The following is a 21,497-nucleotide window of genomic DNA, read 5'->3' as shown; positions in this document are numbered from 1 at the left end:
AAGCATTCCCCCCCCTTATTTTGGGGTCATGGTTCACATCTTCCAATCAACTTGGAAGATGTGATTTACTTCCGGTTTCTTTTTCCCGGGCTATCCTTATTCTCCTCCCTTTTTCCCTGTTGCCTGGTTTAACTATAAAAATACCAGACAGTTCTGCATATTGTCAAAGCAAGAATATACAGTATTTGCAGCATTGACATCTGGATGTCTTCCAGCCAGTTGAGACAGCAGGCTAGGTCCCAAAATTCTTTGGTGTATTCGGCTACCAGGCAGCAGCCTTGCCTCACTGTCTTAATGCAGTCTCACACCTTTCAATCAGCCAGGGGTTTTCAAAATGCTGCCTCAGCACTGCCATGAAATGATTGAAGTTCCGGAGCTCTGGAGCATTAGCGTTGTGCGTGGTCACCATGCATCTGGCAGCAGCACCTTCCAGGGCTAGGGTGACAACACTGACCCTGGCTCCCTCACTGAGGAGTTCTCACCTGTACTCCTGCATGAACGTGAGGACATGGGCGAGGAAGAACCCCAACTGTTGAGGGTCCAATTGAACTTGATACCTGGGGGGTGCCTTCCACTCCGGCCGTGGGGCTCCCCTTCTGCCAGCCCCCTGTGCATTTATCCCGACTGGGACAACCCGAGGTGGGGAGCTGGGGCAGATGTTGCCCTTTCTGCAGAAGCTGCAGTGTCAGCTGAGGTTCCTGGGGTGGGGACTTGCTTTCTCCGTGTACGGGTTCCTTCACTGGTTCCTCGCTCTTTTCCCTGCAGCCACCGGCTTCTTGCATCTTCAGGTTCTGGAAGGCTTCCACCATGAAGTGTATGACGTGTTTCAGGAGTCGGTCAGCTAGGCTCAACTCTTTGCCTGGTTCGTCATCAGCGTAGAGTAGCTACATCTCGCGCCTCCAGCCTGGCTTCCTGCTGCCATGTGTGAGAGTGACCCTCTGGGTCCTCCCTTCCCAGTCGTCCTTTTTCTCCACACCTTGGCCTCTGGAGATCTTCCATGGCTGCGGCTTCCTCCCTCCACTCAGAGGAGCTCTCCTCGGGGTGAGTCTTCATGGAGATCTCTGCCCATCACTCAGCCTTCTCCTGCTCGCTGCCATGGTGAGACCTCATGTGCACGGTCCTCACGGTAGAGATGTAATCCCTCCTGGTTAACCACTTTGCAGGTCTTGCCTAATATAGGTCCTGCCTCAGTTAATACTCCCAATAAAGCAGAATCCTTGAAACTGGCATTGTTTCAAAAGGAACTTTTATTGAGAGATAGTGAAAACAGGAAAGCTAGGCAAGATCTGAATAATTCACGCATGAAATGTTACATTAAACCCCTCTCTTCAAAACCCCTCCCAGGTGCCCAACTGCCCCATCCAAATCCAGCCAATCCACAGATGTGAAGTTGTTATGGGAACTGGAAGTTGAAGGGGTGATAAAACTTTGTTTCCAGCTCTTCTCAGCCTAGCAGATGGCTCCAGGCACATTCCTTCCCCCTTTCACACCCAAAGAGATACATCAAAGGTTTAGAGAACAAAGCAAAAGAAACACATCCCAGAACCCACAACCTCCACATTCCCAAAAGAGGAAAAGCCTCCCCATCCCAACAGAATGGCACTGCCCCGAAAATGATTTGAGGGGCCTGACACTGGCAGAAAATTAAGCAGTTGTCCTCTTTCAGTATTTACAGGCAGCATACGAGTATTCAGAGATTTTCAAGGCATAGCATTATTTTGTCAAATAGTATATACCAAATGAATGGATTTTTTTTATTTGAAGAAATTATTTTTTCCAGATTATTGGCTTTTACTTAGTACATTGTCATACTGCCTACAGTTGTATGCATTTTTTAAACAAATTTTATTGGTTTTTTAATTAATACAAAGTGCTCAAGACACACCGTGGGGCTGGGGTAATTAGAAATCCACAAATAGAACATACATAAGTAATTCCATCAATACATCATATATTCCCTCTTTATTTCCCTCCAATGGCTTATATATTTAAACTATTTAAACTATTTCTACCTTAAATTTTCATTAATCCTAAACCTGTTTTAAATCTTTATGCAATTACAAAACCATAAGCAAATTTGACTTCAAATAAACACATTATCAGTTCAGGTATCTCTTCTAAATATGTCCTAATTCTTTAATTTCATCATAGATCTTATTTATTCCACAAATCTCTCCCAGTTAAAATAAACATTAATCTATCCTATACATATCTCATCTATCAATCCATCAACTTTTTGTTTGTTTGTTTTAACAAGATAGTGACAACCTTAAATCATTTGAGTCCCTTAGATAAGGATCTATTTTCATCCAATTAATTATCAAATCTACTATCATCCATATTATCAAAGCAAACGTATCATCTTATTAAAATCACATTCCATTAATTATTGATTCAGTCCCGATCTAAAACATCTCTTCATTTTTCTTCATTCCGTTATATAATACTTTTCATACATTAATCACCCATTTTTTCTTATTTCCATTCAAAAACCCAATCCTTCACTCAGTCCATAGTTCTAAAATGCCTTATATCCAATATATATGATTTTAAATTTCTTTTTTCAGTCTTATTCTAGGCTTTTTTTTTTGCCAGGCAGGTTTCCACAACAACGCTTCCCTTCCGACCAGTAAATCTCTCTTTGTTGCTTGTAGTGTTGTTTGAGGCAGCAGTGAGCTTCCTGTCGTCTGGATTTCAGATCTCCATCTTTATTTTTTCTGGTCCTCACAAATATAGATAAGATGCTTGTAGGATGCAATGAGCTCCTCTGTATTCTCAATGAAGTCATCTTTTGGTGTATTTTGGTTTGTAGAGTAGTCAGGCATATTCTGAACATCACTTTTAAGATTTGAAGAAGAATCTCTAATTCTTAGTTCTGTGGTGATCTCTTTCATTGTAACAAGTTCCTCTTTAATTTCCTTTAATTCCTCTTCTGGTATCTTTTGGTTTGTAGCATAAACAGATGTAGTCTGAAGATCAGTTTGAGAGTTTGGGGTGGCATCAGCTTTTCGTTCTGTAGTAATCCTTTTCCTTATAGCGCATATTTCTTCAGAAACCTCATAAATCTTTTCCAGTATAAGCTTGCAATTTAAATGAGAGTGAAGGTTCTCCATTTTAAAAGTAGTCAAAGAAAGTCTTTTCTTAAACAGTGTCCACCCCCTCAGTTCCCACAGCTGCACCAGCTTATCTCTTCCAAAGATATTTTGAAGGTCAGGTTTTTATCCAAGAAATAGCTACAATATTCATTTTTCACCACTAGATGTCCTCAGTAAATAAAAAAACTTTTCCAGACACCTTTTTTTCCCCTTTTTTCTCTCTTTTAAAGGAAAGAGTGGAGAAAGAAATATTCTTCCAATGTTAGCTCTTAAAAAAATTCAAAGAAGCATGTTTTTTTTTCTGTATCCCAAACTGAGTGAAAATAGATTATAATCTTTAAGAAGTTTCAATGCCTCTCTTCCCACACATATAGAAGCCGCTCTTTTCAAACAGGGAAATAGTTCCAACCCAAGTTTTTTCAGGCAAAAAGAACCAAGTAGGGGAAAGAGAGGGACTAAAGGGGTCTCACCCGGATCCTCCGCGGTGGGTCTAATCTCGCTTAGTTGTAATTGTGACTTTGGCTGGTGCAGCAGGATGATCGGCCATCTTGAAGGACGATGGTTGCTCCATCGGCCCTAAGGAAATAGCTGGAGCCACGAGAGAAGCTGCCGCTCTCCCACAGCTGCCAGCAAGCCTCCTTCTCGGTGGTTGCCCCTCCAGGGCAACTTTCGACCCAGCAGGGGGGTCTACCAACGAAGAAAACCCGGCCGGACTGGAGACGAATCCCCAGACACGACCGGCGTCGCCGCGTACCGGAACCGGAAGTCAGTTGTATGCATTTTTATCCAGCAACTTTTGTTGAGGAAAGGGAATTCATGAAGCTCTTATTAGGAATATATTATCAGGAGAAACAAAGAGGGAAAACTGTTGAGATAAAATGTTAAAAGTAAATCCTTTCAGTTCAGCTAAAATGCCTCATGAAAATAATTATATATTAGCTAAATTATTCTTTTTTTGGATATATATTTTAATTAGTTTTTTATAATCAGGTGTTTAATATTTTATCAGCAACACATTGCCTAGGTTCCAACATTTAACTTCATCGCTGACGTATAAAGCCCTAAAAATAGGGACAATATGGCAACGTCACATGTATTCTATTATTTTTTCGTCTTGTTTGTTTTATATAGACATCATTACTACTATTATATCGGGTTGGTCCATGGTGACATTGTCATTACCAGTTCAGGCACTTGAACCAGCAACCCCATCGCCATAGGGGGCATGCCCGATAGCCGTGCAACAACAGCCATCAGCCCGACGATTAGGCAGCTTGGGAACCGGACAGATACCCGCACAAGGCTTTGGAACCTCGAGGAAGAAACCAAACTACAGGCTTGGGATCCTGAACCAAGAAACCCACCCATGGCTGGTGTTGCACAAAAAAATAATAGAATATATGTGACATTGCCATAGCAATGTCCTCAACTTTGTCCCTATTTTTAGGGCTTTATACATCAGCAATGAAAAACCAACCCTACTTTTTCAGGGGTTTTGAAACATGCTCTTTCTAATGAGAATGATTTAACAGAGTTTCCAGAAGGTCTTTTTTTATAAAAGCGGGCTAAAAATACCCTATTTTTGGCATTTTTACAAAAAATGTCAACTTTACACTCAATTTGTAAACTATTGGAAAGCAGTAGGAGAATGAAATTTTATATTCAAAAACCTTGTGTTGCTAAATTATTACACGCAAAGTTTCGCGTTTATCATACCTTTCCTTCCAGAGATATAAAAAGACAAACTTTAAACTTTTTTTGAGCTGCAATATTTTCGGACAACTTTGCTCCAAATTATCTAGATGGAGATTGCTTATGAGAATGTTTTTATTATTTTGTTTAATAGAGCACAAAAAGTTGTACAAGATGGCCAAGTTTTGTTTCTCTCAATAAAATATTGCCAGAGATATTGTATCTCAATGTTGCCGGAACCTCAGAGTCATACAGTAGAAGGCTGCGGTATGGGGTCAAACAAATGACTATATCTCCGCAAGTATTGCATCAGCAAACATAACACTTTACTAATGTTCATTGGGGACATGTGTGCATGTTCACACAAAATTTTATCAAAATCTGTGATGATCGAGCGGGGTGCTTTTCTGAAATCAGACCATTTGACATGGAATGACTCCTCTGGAACTTACTAGCTTTTTCTTGTTGAAGCAGTGCTTCAATTGATTTCTGATACACCAGACTTGCAGACGCAGAGAATGGGGCTGAGGGTGCTTTCTTACCAGTTTTAGTTAAATTCGGAACACTCATTTTATTTCTACTCCCCAAATCTTTTATCAAACTCTAATACTTTTTCCCAATGCCCACCTTAAACCAAGCCATTAGCATTATATTCAACACGATATATCTTTTAAAATTATCTTAGGTAACTCTTATAGTTCTTATCTGTAGTCTCTAAGTCAATAGGCTCTCTCAGCAAAGAGGTAAGAGCAAATAAAAAAAAGTTTATAGTCCACTTCTATAGGTAGGACTCACTTATAGGAACGATTGTTCAGAGTCCAAAATTATAATCCACCAAGACCTACTATTCAAGTTGATAGTCCATAGGCCTTCTCCAAGGAGTATCTCCAATATTTCACTTTCCACTGTCTATAAATAGTTCTCCAATCAAACATTAAAATTTTGTAATCCACTAGTCTCCCCAAACAATAGGAGAGATAAAAAGGAAAAAAGAAAAAAAGGGAAAGCATAGAATTTATCCCAAGGTCTGATGTTGCCCATCTGCCAAGGTTTTAATCCAAAATGTCTTTCTTGCAGCAATTCCTTACCGCTCACTCTGTCTTTAAATAGCTTGTGAAATCACAGCTCAAACAGTACTTATAATCCGAAAAAAGCCAGATGGCTTCAAAGTCGTTTATATTTTTTAGTTATAATCCATCCTGTAGGGGAAAACAGCCCCCCAAAAATCTTCTCTTTTTTCAGCTATAATCCACAGGATTGTGAAGGTCAGGGACATCAAAGGGTTTAGACTGTAAACTATGTCTGGGCATCAAGCTCTAACACTCCCGACAAAATATAGATAAGATTTATGACAGGTTTAGTGTAGTTCTTTTCTCTTGCCACTAGATGTCATTAGATGCCCATTTTGTAATTTTCCAGTAGCTTTAAAAAAAGTTTAGCTCCGATACTCTCCAACAGAAATATAAAAAAGTTTAAAAATATTAAAGCTCCCCAAACTTTTCTTTTTTCTGTTTCTCTCTGTTATATCCACAATGATATTGTAGACCTCTCTTTTTTCCCCTACGAAAACTTAAAGCGCAGCTTTTATTCTGGAGGAAGGAGTAAGCCCCCCCCCTTCCTTTAGTTCTGGGGATTTTGTTACTTTTGGATGCTTTTTTCCAGAACAGGTTTTATGATTGTAGAAGAAAAAAATAGTTTCACCCAGGTCCAGTATGTTGTTTACGCTTGTTTAGAATCTCTTTTGCCTCCGGCGGTCAGCAGCTTCCGACTGGCTACATTTCTCCTGCCGGTCCCAAGGGATCCTTGGATCAAGCGGGTCAGTTACCGCCTTCCCGCGATCAACAAGGGTCCCCTCTTGGTCCGTCACCTCTATGGGGCGACCTTTGGTCCTTTTCGGACCCCCAGAAAGAAGAAATTGGGCGTGGGAATCAGAGCCCTGTTTCCCTGTGCCCACCTTGCCACAGCAATGAAACCAGAAGTCAGCTAAATTATTCTGATAACACTAGCAGTAGCATAGCATTTAGACTTGTATCCACTCCATAGTGCTTTTCCCTATGGGTGGTTTGCAATGTCAGCATATTGCCCCCAACAATCTGGGTCCTCATTTTACCGACCTCAGAAGGATGGAAGGCTGAATCAACCTTGAGCCCTGTCAGGATCGAGGGCAGAGTTTGCTTGCAATACTGCATTCTAACCACTGTGCCACCAAGGCTCCTTATCCAATTCTGATAACACTATACTGTATTAGTAGGCTTGTTTCTAGTTGTCAAACTAGCCATTAATTTTTTTTTATTTTTTTTTTTAAGAAATTTTATTTATTTTTTCAATCATAAAAAACAATCACAAGTAAACACAATAACCAATCAATAACCCCCCGCCCCCCCCCCGGACTTCCCAAACCTAATCCCAGAATAATATTCATATAGAAGTAAACAAATACTAATATCTCTAACTCTACAAAATATCTTAATCTACAAGAAAAGATAGTAGAAATAAACCAACTTAAAAAAATTTAAAAACCTAACTTATATTCTACCACTTTGTGTTTCTTTTGAATATAAACAATCCATCTTCCCCATATTGATAAAAATTGTTCATTCGAATGGTTCTTCAAATAAGCCGAAATCTTTGCCATTTCAGCAAGATACGAAACTTTCAATCTCCAGTCTCCCATCGTTGGCAGAATTGGGCTCTTCCAGTTTTGGGCTATTAACAATCTAGCAGCAGATAAACAATAAAGCATTAAGTTCATTTCTTTTACGTCTAAATTCTGCGCAATACCTAAAAGAAACAATTGTGGGAGAAAAATAATCCTTTTTTTAAAAATCTGCTGTAAGTTCCACCATAATTGTATCCAAAAAGCCTTAATAGTCTTACAAGTCCACCACATATGAAAAAAAGTTGCATCTGGATGACCACATCTCCAACACTTGGATTCATAATTCGGATAAATACGAGACATAGTTGAAGGATCCAAGTGCCATCTATAAAACATCTTATAAAAGTTTTCACGTAAATTTTGAGCTTGTGTAAACAAACTAGCCATTAATTTTTGATATAAGATGGTATTGATATTTATTCTTTGTCATAAAAGAATATGCTTTTTCATACTAAAAAACAGAGTTGAATTATTGAGTCATAACTGATTTGGGCCTCATATAGAAAAATCCTCTCCTTTTTGCACATTTTACAGAGTGATGGAACACTCTTGGCTACTGGATCATATGATGGCTTTGCAAGAATATGGACAGAAGATGGTAAGACTGAAGAATTTTTTTTCCAGATCATTAGATTTTTTTGTGTGTGATCCTAAATTTATTTCAGTGTTCAGATTATTTAAAACATTGACTTTATTTTTAATTCATCACAGGAAATCTTGCAAGCACCTTAGGGCAACATAAAGGGCCCATCTTTGCTCTAAAGTGGAACAAAAAGGGAAATTACATTTTAAGTGCAGGTGTTGATAAAGTAAGTTGAATTCTATAATTTGCAAGTATCAATTATCTAGTTATCTTTTTTATCTTCTATTTCTGTATTTAGCAGATGGTGGTGCCATCATACTCTTCATTTCTCTATATGCACAATACAGTAGTCAACTATTGTCTAACAATGATCAACTCTTGTTCAATTTATACATGGCCACATTTTTTATTTGTTGAAGACCCCATATTATCTATTTTGAGTTATAAGAATTGTGGATTGTTTCGACCTTAAAACTGATAATGCTGATTGACATCTGTCTTTTTTCTTCCATTTGCTCTTCCTTCTCTACCTAGACAACAATAATTTGGGATGCTCATACAGGTGAAGCTAAACAACAGTTTCCTTTCCACTCAGGTAATTAAAGTTCAACTGTTTTTTATGCTTGCTATATTTAACAAATGGCAAAAAATGTTTACTTTGTCATAATCAATTATGTGTCACAAGTGACTATTGTATTAAACAAATTTAGGCTATTACATCCTAGTTTGCTTGATTACATTAGTCTGAAAAGAAGACAGAAGTGAGATAAATTTTGTTAGATAACTTTGAGAGAAAAATTTTGCCATACAATAAAGCAGGGGTGTCAAACTCAATTTCATTGAGGGCCGCATCAGCATTGTGATTGCCATCAGGGGGCTGGGTGGGCATGGCTGGTATGGGTATGTCCTACTGGGTGTGCGTGGCCAGCTCGACGTCACTCACATCAGGGGCACCTGTGTGGGCCTAGGTAGGACGGGGGCGGATCCGAAGGTCTCTGGCAGAAGGGGGTGGGACCGGGGCGAGCACCGGGGCATGGTCCACTGCAGGAACCTCACTGAGCCTCAGGCCGTGCACGGGGGCCCTGGACGGTGGCACGGACTGCCCAGAGCCCTGGGTAATGGAGGTCAAGCGCCCAGCCCGGCCCTTGATCCCCCTCGGCACCAGGACCACATAGCCCTGCCTAGCCTAGCCGCACTTCCCCGAGGGGGCACCCAGCTGCGCTTACCTCCTCCTCAAGGCTGCTGCTGCTGTGCTCCCTTTCCTTTACCATGTTGCCCATGGTGGGTGCAGGAGGACAAAGTGCGTGGGTCAGAGGGAGGCCCACTCCCTGTCCATGTAAGGAGACCTGGCTTTGTAACCAAAGCATCCTCAGCAATAGGATGGGAGACCACCAGGGGATGGTGAAAGGGCAACAGGGCTGCTAGTGGCCAAGTGCTAAGGCAGGACTTCCCTCAGACCCTCCCTCCCTCCCTCTTATTCCAATCTCCCTTCCTCCCTGCCTCCCTCCCTGCCTCCCTCCTTTTCATTCCTATCTCCTTCCTTCTTTCCTTCCCTTTCTTCCTGTTTCCCTCCCTTCCTTCCTTCCCTCCCTCCTTCTCTCTGTGCCCAGAAAGGGACGAGTGGAGGGGGAGAGATTGGCAGCACTTATCTCAAAGAAAAAGAGTTGGAAGAGACCTTTGAGGTCTTTAGTCCAAGCCCCTGCTCAAGCAGGGAACCTATACCATTCCAGACAGTGGAATATCCAATCTCTACTTAAAAGCCTCCAGTAATGGAGCATCCACAACTTCTGAAAGGCAAGCCTTTTCACTGGTTAGTTGTTTTCACAAGTCCTTAGTTCTAGGCTGGTTTTCTTCTTGATTAGTTTCCATCTATTATTGCCTTCTGATGCTTTGGAAAATAGGTTGACCCCTTCTTCTCTGTGGCAGCCCATCAAATATTGGAACACTGCTATCATGTCACCACCCCTAGTCCTTTTCACTAAGCTAGACATACCCAATTCTCACAAACATTTGTCATATATTTTAGCCTCCACCTCCCTAATCATCTTTGTTTACCATCCATTTAGACCAGATGGTCCCCCTGGTTTGGTTTATAGAACAGTGGCCACAAGCAGAGCCTTCTCAGAGACAGCACCCCAATTATAGCACTTTCTCCCAAGGAAAATATGAACAGTGCAACCCTCACCCATTTAGAGGCAACTCCAAACACACTGTTCAGCCAGGCATATGTAGAACAACAACACATTTTATGGTCAAACATCACTAAGTAAATTATTTCTAATATTTTTCTTTCTTAAAATACACACTTTTAATATTGTTTTAAGCAGTGCTAGTGGTGCTTTACAATAGCTGTCTTTGAGAGTTTTCTTGTAAACCATCCTGGATTTCTCAGAAACTTTTAATTTCAAATTAGATGTTGATTTAATAAATTAGGCAGAAGAAACAAATGTTTAAATACATCTAAATCCCACAGACCTACTGCCTCCTAGGCGCATACTGCAGAGAAAATAAGGCATTGCATTTCTAGCCAGCATAGCCACAGGATGATGGGAACTGTGATGACCCAGAGCCCTGAACGGAGGTAAAGCAATCAGCTGGCAAGAGCAATAGTCTTTTTAATCACTACCAATGTTCACCCCAAAGCCCCCACATATGCTGGCACGAATTCAAACAAAACAGCCAGGGAAGTTTACACTGTTCTCAAGGCAAGACAGATAACAAGAAAACGTAGAGTCCTTTTAACTCTCAGCTTGCCTGCAAACTGCAGACTGCAAGGAGAGATCAAGAATGTAGTCTGTGATCATGCAGCAGGAAACAAACTGGTCCGGAATACAAAGTGTCCAGGTTACAAGAGCACAAGTCACACTATCTCAAGATTCCACATTTGTTCCCGGCAAATGCTCCACCCCACAGTGTCTCCTTAAATCCTACTCCCAGGTGTGCCTTGTGGAGTGGGGCGGGATGCTCTCCTCCCGAGCAAGTGAGCCTGCCTCCGTTGTTCCCTCCTCCTCTCTGCTCTCCTTGCTCTAGAATCAGGTGGGGAGGGGCCTTGCTCCTTGCCTGAACTCTGCCTTCCCTGTTCCAAACCTGAAGGGCCCTGGCCTGCCTCAGCCTGCTCCTCCCTACAGTCCTCCGAAGCCACAGACACCCCCTCCTGGGCCTCAACAGGGAACTCCATGTCTTCCTTGGATCGGACGGAGGCATGACAGGAACTGTGCTCCATGACACCCAAAAGATATTAGTTTGGGTAAGGCTGGATTAAATTATAAAAGAGCAGATGAGGGGAAGTAGGAGCAAGAAACACTTTCCACGTCTCTGACAAAATAATTGGGGGGGAGTTGACTCGGCCTTTTAATTTCAACTCACACCAATTCCTCTTAACTTCCCATTCAATCCAAAGAGTTCTATTATTGCCTGGATTTTAGGGAGGGGAGGAGGCAATAATAGACCCCAAAGTCAATCTGCGAGTTTGCTCTCTCACCTGCCTGCACACCATCTTCCCGACGCAGCACGTGTGTATGTGTGTGAGAGACAGAGAGAGAGAGATCCCCTTTTTGTAAGTTTGCTTACTCTGCAATGCTCCCCGTTCTCCACACTTTCGCTTCCCTGCTGGCTCAATCTCTCTCTCTCTCTCTCTCTCTCACACACACACACACACACACACACACAGAGAGAGAGAGAGAGAGAGAGAGAGAGAGAGAGAGAAACCCTTCCTACTTTCTCCCCCTTCTTGTCCTTTTCCTCCAGCTGCACCTGAACGGAGCAGGAGAAGGTTAAAAAAAAGAGAACAGAGGGGGGAGGTGCAAGATCCCCTTTTTTGTAACACCTTGGCTTCCTCCTCCTCCTCTTCCCCTCCTGTCTCTTTCTCTCTGTCTCTCTCTCTCATACACACATACAAACACAGAAACCCTTCCTGCTTTCTCATCCTTTTTATCCTTTTCCTCCAGCTGCACCTGAACGGAGTGGGAGGAAGTTAAAAAGAGAGAAGGGGTGGAAGAATGGGGGAAGCTCTCCTTTTTTGTAACACTTCGGCTTCCTCCTCTTCCACTCCTGCTTGTCTCTCTCTCTCTCACACACACACACACACAAAGAGAGAGAGAGAGAGAGAGAGAGAGAGAGAGAGAGAGAGATCCTTCCTGCTTTCTCCTCCTTCTCACCCTTTCTCTCCAGCCACCACAGAGTTTCACATTGCCGGCCACTGGCAGTTCCAGGCTCTGGCCCTGCATGACTGCTGCGTTCCCCTCTCCGGACCTATCACATGGCGGAGACAGCGACTGGGACCCGTCCGATGCTCGGCTTGTGCCACCCCATGCTCACATCTCCGTGCCTTTCATCCCACAGGCTAGGTGTGCTAGGCTTACAGAATGCCATGGCCCAAGCGAGGAAAGGTGCGGCGCGGTGTGCAAAGCAGAGCCGGACGAGGAAAAGCCCCGCAAATCGGGGTGTGGCCAGGCGTGACGGGGTTAGGCTGTGAGGGGAGGGGCGGGGCAGGCTGAGGCAAATGAGCTGCAGCTGCTGCTGCACACCACCAGCCTCTGAGCACTCACTGTTTCCTGTGTGTGCGCCAGGGCGCCCAGCTAGGTTGGGGTGGGCCAGGGCTAGGGCTGCGGGGGCCGGTCCCTTGCCATTTCTGGGACAGCCCCAGTGGGCCAAATCTGGGCCCTCTGCGGGCCTTGTGTTTGACATGTCTGCAATAAAGTATATTGATAGACCAAATCACTGAGAAATATTTGTTATTTCTCAATTATCTTTTACATAGGAGATAGTATCTTTGTAGTGATTTAGCCCAGTCACATACTTATTATACCAATAAAATAAATTTACATAAATGGTATCAAACAATATCATCATCTAAATTGCATAAATTATTCCATTTTATCTTATTCAAACAATATAAATTGCCATGAATATTTGATGTCTCAGAAATTTAAAATGCAGAGTCCATTTTATGTCAAGATTTCATCTTGTATTATCTTGTATTGAGTCTGTTTTAATTTAATTTGAGTCTTGTTTTAATTTAGACTGATAGTGTTCTGAAAGTCTATCCTCTGGTTTCCCAAAAGCTTTATTCTGACATATATGTAAAAACTACATTATTATCTAATTTATTTTGATAGTGTTTTATGGGTTTCAGAAAGTATGCTGTGGGAATATTTTTAGGTCTATTTGGAGTTTTTTTTCTATAGGTAGTCCTTAACTATGACTATGGTGGACATAAATTGGGTCACCCAGCAGACTGACCCAATTTTATATTTTTTTGCAATAGTTGTCAATGAACATCACAGTCATTAAGCGTACACTGCAGTTGTTAAATGAACCAATGGTTCACTAGCAGTTGGTTTTGCTGAAAACCAGAAGTAAATGCTGGTTTTCAGCAAAACTGTCATACAACACTTTAACGTATGTTATTTGTATGGCGATGTCATTAGAGTGGAAACTAGTCCCACTGCATGCTGTGGCATCAAAGTCTGGTGCATAAGAGTTTTATTCTATTGTAAATAGCAGTCATATTATCAGAATAAGGTTGGTCATACTATCAGAATAATAGTATAGTGTTAGGATGCTACATGTAATTAAATTAAATTAACAGTTGCAAAGGTAATTTGTTTCCTGGCTGAATTTCCTAATGGTCCTTTTCTGTCCTCCTTTCACAGCCCCAGCCCTGGATGTAGACTGGCAAAACAATACTACCTTTGCATCATGCAGCACTGATATGTGCATACATGTATGCAGACTAGGCTGCGATCGTCCAGTCAAAACCTTTCAAGGCCATACGGTAAAATTAAGCAATAATCTTAACACATTGCAGTTAAAACAGACTTTATCAATATTTCAAGAATAAAATATTCTTAAATCAACAGCTTTCTAGTTCATTTAGCTGGCAGGCATATATTGAATTTTGAGAATATATTTATGTGTTCATGCAAAATAGTAAGAATATTGCTCTGAAATGAGAGTTTCCTCATTCACAAATTAGCTGACAAAGTGGTAATATCTATTAAGAGAAAGCCAAGAAGGAAAGTTCCATTATTACCAGAGCTGATTTTGCCTTCTTTCTTTCTACTTCAAAATTAGATAACACATTAGGGATTTTAGTCTTAAATTTAATCTTGTGTATTCTTGGCAGTAAATTCATTGACATTAATAAGAATGTAGTGGACTTAATGTTTATTTGTTTTTATAGTTTTGCTTTAGAAAAATAGAAATGCTATTTTTATTAAAACATTAAATAGAATTCATGATAGTGAACCAGTGGTCTGAATTAATATGCAACACTTTCTTCAGAGATTATTTAAAACCCATAGGTATTGTTTTTAACGTATGAAGAGATCTGTAAAAAAGGTAGCTAATTGTAATATTGGGAGAATGCAAGAGAATTTATCAATTAAATAGCAAATCCAGAAAATGTATGATTTTAAATTGTAATTTATAATATTATAAATTAAATTAATTTTGAGTTTTTAAAAAATATTTAGGTTCATTATTGTAATTAATATAAAGCCTCTCTATATTACATTAACACAACAGCAGATATAACAGCTTTTGCATTCTTACATGAGGCAACTTCTAATTCCAATTTTTAATTTTCCATGCATCCCTGATGGCTATTTATTTATAAAACAGACAAAATACCCATGAAATGATAATATGGTAATAATAATGCTTAAGATGTTAATTCATTGACATTTAACTTCTATAAGCATCTCACACAAAATTATGAACTCTGTAGTGATTATAACTTGCTTCCATTTGCAGTGGGAATGCATAAAATCTTGACATTTTAAAGGGGTATCTTGGACAAAATGATAATAACTGAACAACAGATTGAATTCTCTCTAAATGTAGACTTATAATGTTTAACAGAAGAAGTAAAAAGTTGCAAAACAAGAAATGTACAGGTAATCCCCCAGGTACAAACATTTATTTAGCAAGTTTTCACAAAAACAAATTAATTCAAAAAGGGTACTTACATTAGAAATTCAAAATTACGACCAAAAAGAAGCCTCTGTAGCCATGTGACTTGGATTCAGTCTCTGCTGCAAACGACTGCCATTTTAACTCTGTGATTTGCCTGGGCCATCGGGTGCTATGAGAAGCCGAAAGTTTTTGTTTTTTTTTTATCCCTGGTCACATGGCCAAACAAGAGCAGAATCGGCAGCAGTTTTTGCTTTTGCTGCAATCTGCTACTGCCTGGGCTCGAGTGCTAGAATTACTTCTTTAAGTATTTTTTTTTAAAAAAAATTGTTACTCTATAGTGCTTGCAAACAAACAGGAACTTTTTGTGAACTGCTCTGCTTTTTAAGTGCTGTACTTTGCAAACTATTGCGTTTGCATTGAGCTTTTATTTTTGAGATTAGCATATATTACTGTAGTTTGTAGGTTTTAAATTTAAATTGCCTTCAGAAGTTGTGGGTGCCCCATCACTGGAAGTTTTAAGAAGAGACTGGATAGGCATTTATCAGAAATACTGTACTCAGAGCACTGGGTCTAACTGGATGACCTCAATATCCCTTCCATCTCTGTTACTATCGCAAGCCGAGAGTTCTACAAATCCCTCCCCCATCTCCCTCTGGATGTTTGGCTGGAGATTCTTAGGCTGGCAAGTGGGTTTTTTTAAAGCAACGGCTCCACACCACACACCCCCTGAGATAGCTGAAGACGCTTGAGCTGGCTAGCAGCAGTTTTTTTTAAAAAAATAACTAATGGCTGCAAGCCCTGCTTGGATGCAATTTAGTTTCTGAGCCAGCTCACCAGAAACAGCTGATTGGCAACCGGTGGGAAACGGAGTTCAGTTATCAGGGCAGCTATTGGAGGAAATAGTAAGTCAGATCTTCGTTCATTTAACAACTCATTTGATTTAATTAATGAATTTAATTTTAAAAATTTGTAAAATTGAGTCTGATTCATATGACAAGTTTTTTTGACTTACGAGCCTAATGGCCAGGATCCATTAGGTTCGTACCTTGAGGACTACCTGTAATTGTTTGTCTGCTTATAACAGCATAATTAATCATTATCTAACAATGGAAAACTTTTGCTTGCAAAATGATTCAATAACATTCAGTCTATTGCCCTGTTTGAGAAACTTCTGAAAAGTTACATGTTTAAAAAATGGAGTATTTTTACTTGATGTGCCAATAAATTCAGCTTAAGTAGCTTGCTTGTTTGTAAAAAGTACAACACTGTTTATACACACTAATTTTAAAATACACCCTTTATTTCAGAATGAGGTCAATGCAATTAAATGGGATCCTTCTGGTATGCTTCTAGCATCCTGCTCAGATGATATGACGTTAAAGGTAATCTGAGGTCCTAGCATATGGTAGTATTTTCAAGAACTTGAATTGAAATTTATAAAATATTATTTGTAAAAGTTTTCAAAGGATTTGCAATGTCTTTAAAACCATCTGAAAATAGAAATTACTAGTCTTTTGCATGCTTTTTTTCATAGTGATCTGCATCATAGACGAAGAAAATATTTCTAAATATAGATTTTATTTATCTCCATTCAATTGATTCTTTATATAGATTTGGAGTATGAAACAAGACACTTGTGTACATGACCTTCAAGCACATAACAAAGAGATTTATACTATCAAATGGAGTCCAACAGGACCAGGTACCAGCAACCCAAACTGCAACATTATGTTGGCAAGGTAAAAGCAAAACAATGCAATGTCTTCCATTTTCATACCAAAGCACTTGAAACACAGCTTCTCTTCACAGCTCCTTAGCATTCTATGCTCTCAGTTATATTTAACTAAGTGTTTACATATTTACAAAGTTATTGGTATTCTTCATAGAATATTAGAAGCAAAAGCATGTTTTGAAAAATGTTCCTTGCATTGTCAGCACTGGCAGAGCAGGAACAGAAAACTGTATTTTTGTGCTGAGCTCAAAATAAAGGCTTTCTTCTTCTAGCAGCCTGTGCAATTCCTACGATGCAGAACCTACTTCATCCCTTTTCCTCCAACCCTACTTATTTATCTGTATTAAGTTTCATGGCCCACCTACATGCTAGTTAGGATCTATGACAATTTGCCATGGACAACTTGCCGTGGGACAACTTGCCATGGCCAACTCACCACAGGACAACTCATTGCTGGACAAAAGTTACACTAATAACAAAGAAATGGTGGAATAGAATCATTGTGAAAGGATGCAAAAGGAGGGACAGAATGAAATGTGATCAACAAAAATTAAAATATTTTTTTATTTATTTTAAATAATTAAATAGAATTGTTAAATTGTTCTGCACAGAGTTGTCCCATGGCAAGTTGGATGTGGCAAGTTGTCCTGCAGCAAATTGTCTGTGGTGAGTTGGCTGTGGCAATTTTTTATTTATTTTAAATAATTAAATAGAATTGTTAAATTCTTCCACAGAGAGTTGTCCCATGACAAGGTGGCTGTGGCAAGTTGTCCCATTCCCTGCTATTTATGGTTACCTATGACTACTGAATTAATATGGGGCTGTGACTCTGATATAGTCATTCAAGGAACTTGTTACATTGGGAAATCTCTATATCAGCAATGGAATGGGGAGATAAGCCCAAGCACATATCTGCATAGGAAGGCAGAGAACATTGTATAAGATCAATAGGTTATTTTAATAGTGATACTAATGTTTTAACAACTTACATGAGCAATATCCTCAATGAAAAAAAATGTTTTTATCTCTTTACTTCAGTGCTTCATTTGATTCTACTGTTCGGTTGTGGGATGTAGAAAGAGGTATCTGCACTCACACGTTAACAAAACATCAAGAACCTGTTTACAGTGTAGCTTTTAGTCCTGATGGAAAATATTTAGCAAGTGGATCCTTCGACAAATGTGTTCATATATGGAATACCCAGGTATCGTAATTTTATATCTTGGCACTAAGATATAGGTTTAAACATGCTCTTTAAATTGTAGTAAATATGTTTGTAACTTATGGGTCTTTTCCCGTGTAAGATTGAGAGTATCTTGGCGACGTTTCGACGAGGTCCCACTCGTCATCTTCAGGCTGGGGTCTTCGGCTTTGTGCTTGTGCGAGCAAAGTGTGATCGGAGCTGCCGTCTCTCTATACATATTGGTGGGGTGTGTGTGGAGTGCTGGCTTAGTTGCTGTAGGTGGATTGGTTGGCTGTGTGGATTGGTTGGCTGTTATTGTTTGTGGAATGTTCAGCTGTTTCGTAACATCCTGAGTACTCGAGGTGCTGGCTGTGTGCCCATTAGTCTTTTGTGTTATAACGACCTGGGTAATAGGTTGTGTGATTACATCCTGAGATCTAGTGTAGTGATATCCTGAGTTTTGAGTTGCAACATCCTGGGTGATTAGCTGTGTTGTAACCTCCTGAGCTTTAGCATTATAACTTCCTGAGTTCTGTGATGTGGTGTCCAGAGCAGAAGGCTGTGATGTAGCATACCGGGCTTTGGTTTGGCTCCAAGTTTGCGGTCTAGCTCTGTGTTCATGGCGTGTGTCCGTTTGCTTTGTGTGGGGGTCGGAGGGATGTGCAGCAGCTGGTGATGTCGTTGTGGTTTGGCTTCTGGATGGTGGTTGCATTTCGTCTGAGGGATGGGTTTGGGCGTGGGTTTGGGTCTGGTGAGGGTGAATGGTGGTGGCATACTGTGTTCTGGGTCTGGTGTCAGTTTTCGTGGCTAAGACACATTTGTTGATTAGGGCTAGTTTCCAGATATCTGGTAGGTGGGAGGTATCGTCACATTTATTCATGTTGTGGGGGTGTTTTTCTATTTAGATGGCTTCCATAATTATTCTCTTGTTGTGGTGTTCAGTTTTGGAGATTAGTTTGGTTCCTTCAAAATCAATTTCATGTCCTGTAGCTTTAAGATGCTGGAAGAGGGAGGAAGTTTTTTCTTCTTTTCTGACTGCGTTCTTGTGTTCTGCGATGCGGGCATTTATTCTCCTATTAGTTTGTCCAATGTATGTGGCTGGGCAGATTTTACCATGCAAAATCTGCCCAGCCACATACATTGGACAAACTAATAGGAGAATAAATGCCCGCATCGCAGAACACAAGAACGTAGTCAGAAAAGAAGAAAAAACTTCCTCCCTCTTCCAGCATCTTAAAGCTACAGGACATGAAATTGATAAACTAATCTCCAAAACTGAACACCACAACAAGAGAATAATTATGGAAGCCATCGAAATAGAAAAACACCCCCACAACATGAATAAACGTGATGATACCTCCCACCTACCAGACATCTGGAAACTAGCCCTAATCAACAAACGTGTCTTAGCCACGAAAACTGACACCGGACCCAGAACACAGTATGCCACCACCATTCACCCTCACCAGACCCAAACCCAAGCCCAAACCCATCCCTCAGACGAAATGCAACCACCATCCAGAAGCCAAACCACAACGACATCACCAGCTGCTGCACCTCCCTCCGACCCCCACACAAAGCAAACGGACACATGCCATGAACACAGAGCTAGACCGCAAACTCGGAGCCAAACCAAAGCCCGGTATGCTACATCACAGCCTTCTGCTCTGGACACCACATCACAGAACTCAGGAGGTTACAATGCTAAAGCTCAGGAGGTTACAACACAGCTAACCACCCAGGATGTTGCAACTCAAAACTCAGGATATCACTACACTAGATCTCAGGATGTAATCACAGAACCCATTACCCAGGTCGTTATAACACAAAAGACTAATGGGCACACAGCCAGCATTTCGAGTACTCAGGATGTTACGAAACAGCTGAACATTCCACAAACAATAACAGCCAACCAATCCACACAGCCAACCAATCCACCTACAGCAACTAAGCCAGAACTCCACACACCCCCACCAATATTTATAGAGAGACGGCAGCTCAGATCACACTTTGCTCGCACAAGCACAAAGCCGAAGACCCCAGCCTGAAGATGACGAGTGGGACCTCGTCGAAACGTCGCAAGATACTCTCAATCTTACACGGGAAAAGAACTGAATACGCCAAGACCTACATATATATATATATGTGTGTGTGTGTGTGTGTGTGTGTGTGGCAGAGACCTATGAATCTAATAGACTTAACAAAAGGATATTCCTGTCACTAGTAGTTTTGTGTCTATCTGTAGGAGCAGGTGTGTATATAGTACACTGTAGACAGATCTTACTTATGTTGAATAGTAAAATGTATGACCAGGATTCCTATTCCAAAATGATTTTCAGCAATAAAGTTTTAAAGTTTGTTTAAATCATACCCTTTAAAAAATTACTAAGTCCTTTCCTTCAGCTTTATGTTTTCATTAATTGAAAGAGATTATAAACAGTATTCTTTCAATAGCTTAATTAGAAGTAGATAACCTAGTACTTTCCAGGTGCTTTAGACCAGAGGTCCCCAACCTTTTGGGCACCAGCGACCAGTTCTGTGGAGAAAGTTTTTTCCACGGACCGGAGGGGGCGTGGTTTTGTGCGCTGCCTGCATCTCGCGGATGGGGTTTTGCTTGTTTGTGCAGACTGGTTGCTGGTATGCCGCGGCCTGGTACTGGTCCACAGACCGGGGGTTGGGGACCTCTGCTTTAAACTCCAACTGCCATTAGATTCAGACTGTATAACATATACTATATGATGTAAAATAATAACAGAATGTCATGTTTGTAGTCCAGAAACAAGTAGCAAGACGGATTGTTTGAAAATAACTTTAAAGCAAGTTTAATGGAGACACTTAAATATTCATCTTTAGTGTGTATGTCTTTCGCTATGGTAGACTTCATGTTTTGAATTTAGTCCAAAAACTAACCTAATTTAATATTGTTGCCTTTTTTAATCTGTCAAAAGGACTGTTCTTATGTTGATTCTCAGTCAAATTGTCAAAGGCAACTTTGATGGTAATGATGTTGGCTGCATTCCTTCCTAGGAATAGCAGTCTACACTCAAGATACTGTAAGTGAACTTAATTAAGAAATTGTATCAGTCCAGAAAATTACTCAAAATACCAATGTGTTCTGTTATAGATGCGACTCTCCCAATGTTGCTAAATTCTTGGCAAGCCTCAACATTTTTATACTAACTGAAACTTATATCAGTTGTAGTTTGGATCTCTTGGAATAGGGTCATATAAATTAGAAGAAAAATTACATTTTAAGAGTAGTTTCATTCTTAGTTATTTTTTTAATTCAGTTTTCAGTTTTATGTAGACTCCTTACTTGTTATTCTTTACTTTATTTTTATTTTTTTTACTTTATTTTTGATTTATATCCCGCCCTTCTCCCGACAGGGACTCAGGGCGGCTCACAACATATTTAAAAACAGAAACATATTTACAATCCCCACCCAATAAAACCAATTAAGACCAAATATTTTAAAGTTGTGCTGTTTAAAATTTTCTAAAAAATGAACCCGATTTAAAATCCTCCCTAGGCCAGGCCTGCTTGTTGGAAAAGCCATGTCTTGAGGGCGCGGCGGAAAGTAAGGAGATCCGGAATCATCCGGATCTCGGGGGGTAGATCGTTCCAGAGGGCGGGG

General features: G+C 40.4%; 1 protein-coding gene across 1 annotated transcript in view; it reads left to right on the top strand.

Moving 5' to 3' along the window:
- Positions 1 to 21,497, top strand: part of LOC107291016 (F-box-like/WD repeat-containing protein TBL1X) — a 118,949-nt gene that overhangs the window by 94,074 nt on the left and 3,378 nt on the right. The window contains exons 7-13 of the mRNA XM_015819965.1: positions 7,981 to 8,044; positions 8,158 to 8,255; positions 8,564 to 8,624; positions 13,684 to 13,805; positions 16,255 to 16,329; positions 16,559 to 16,686; positions 17,718 to 17,883. Of these exons, the coding sequence (XP_015675451.1) occupies positions 7,981 to 8,044; positions 8,158 to 8,255; positions 8,564 to 8,624; positions 13,684 to 13,805; positions 16,255 to 16,329; positions 16,559 to 16,686; positions 17,718 to 17,883 (714 nt within the window). The remainder of the gene's footprint in view (positions 1 to 7,980; positions 8,045 to 8,157; positions 8,256 to 8,563; positions 8,625 to 13,683; positions 13,806 to 16,254; positions 16,330 to 16,558; positions 16,687 to 17,717; positions 17,884 to 21,497) is intronic.

Source organism: Protobothrops mucrosquamatus, unplaced genomic scaffold (genome assembly GCF_001527695.2).
Source record: "Protobothrops mucrosquamatus isolate PMUCROS unplaced genomic scaffold, P.Mucros_1.0 scaffold1034, whole genome shotgun sequence".
In the NCBI taxonomy this organism is placed as follows: Eukaryota; Metazoa; Chordata; class Lepidosauria; order Squamata; family Viperidae; genus Protobothrops; species Protobothrops mucrosquamatus.
The sequence above is the reverse complement of the archived record's forward strand: the minus strand, read 5'-3'. Positions and strand labels throughout refer to the sequence as shown.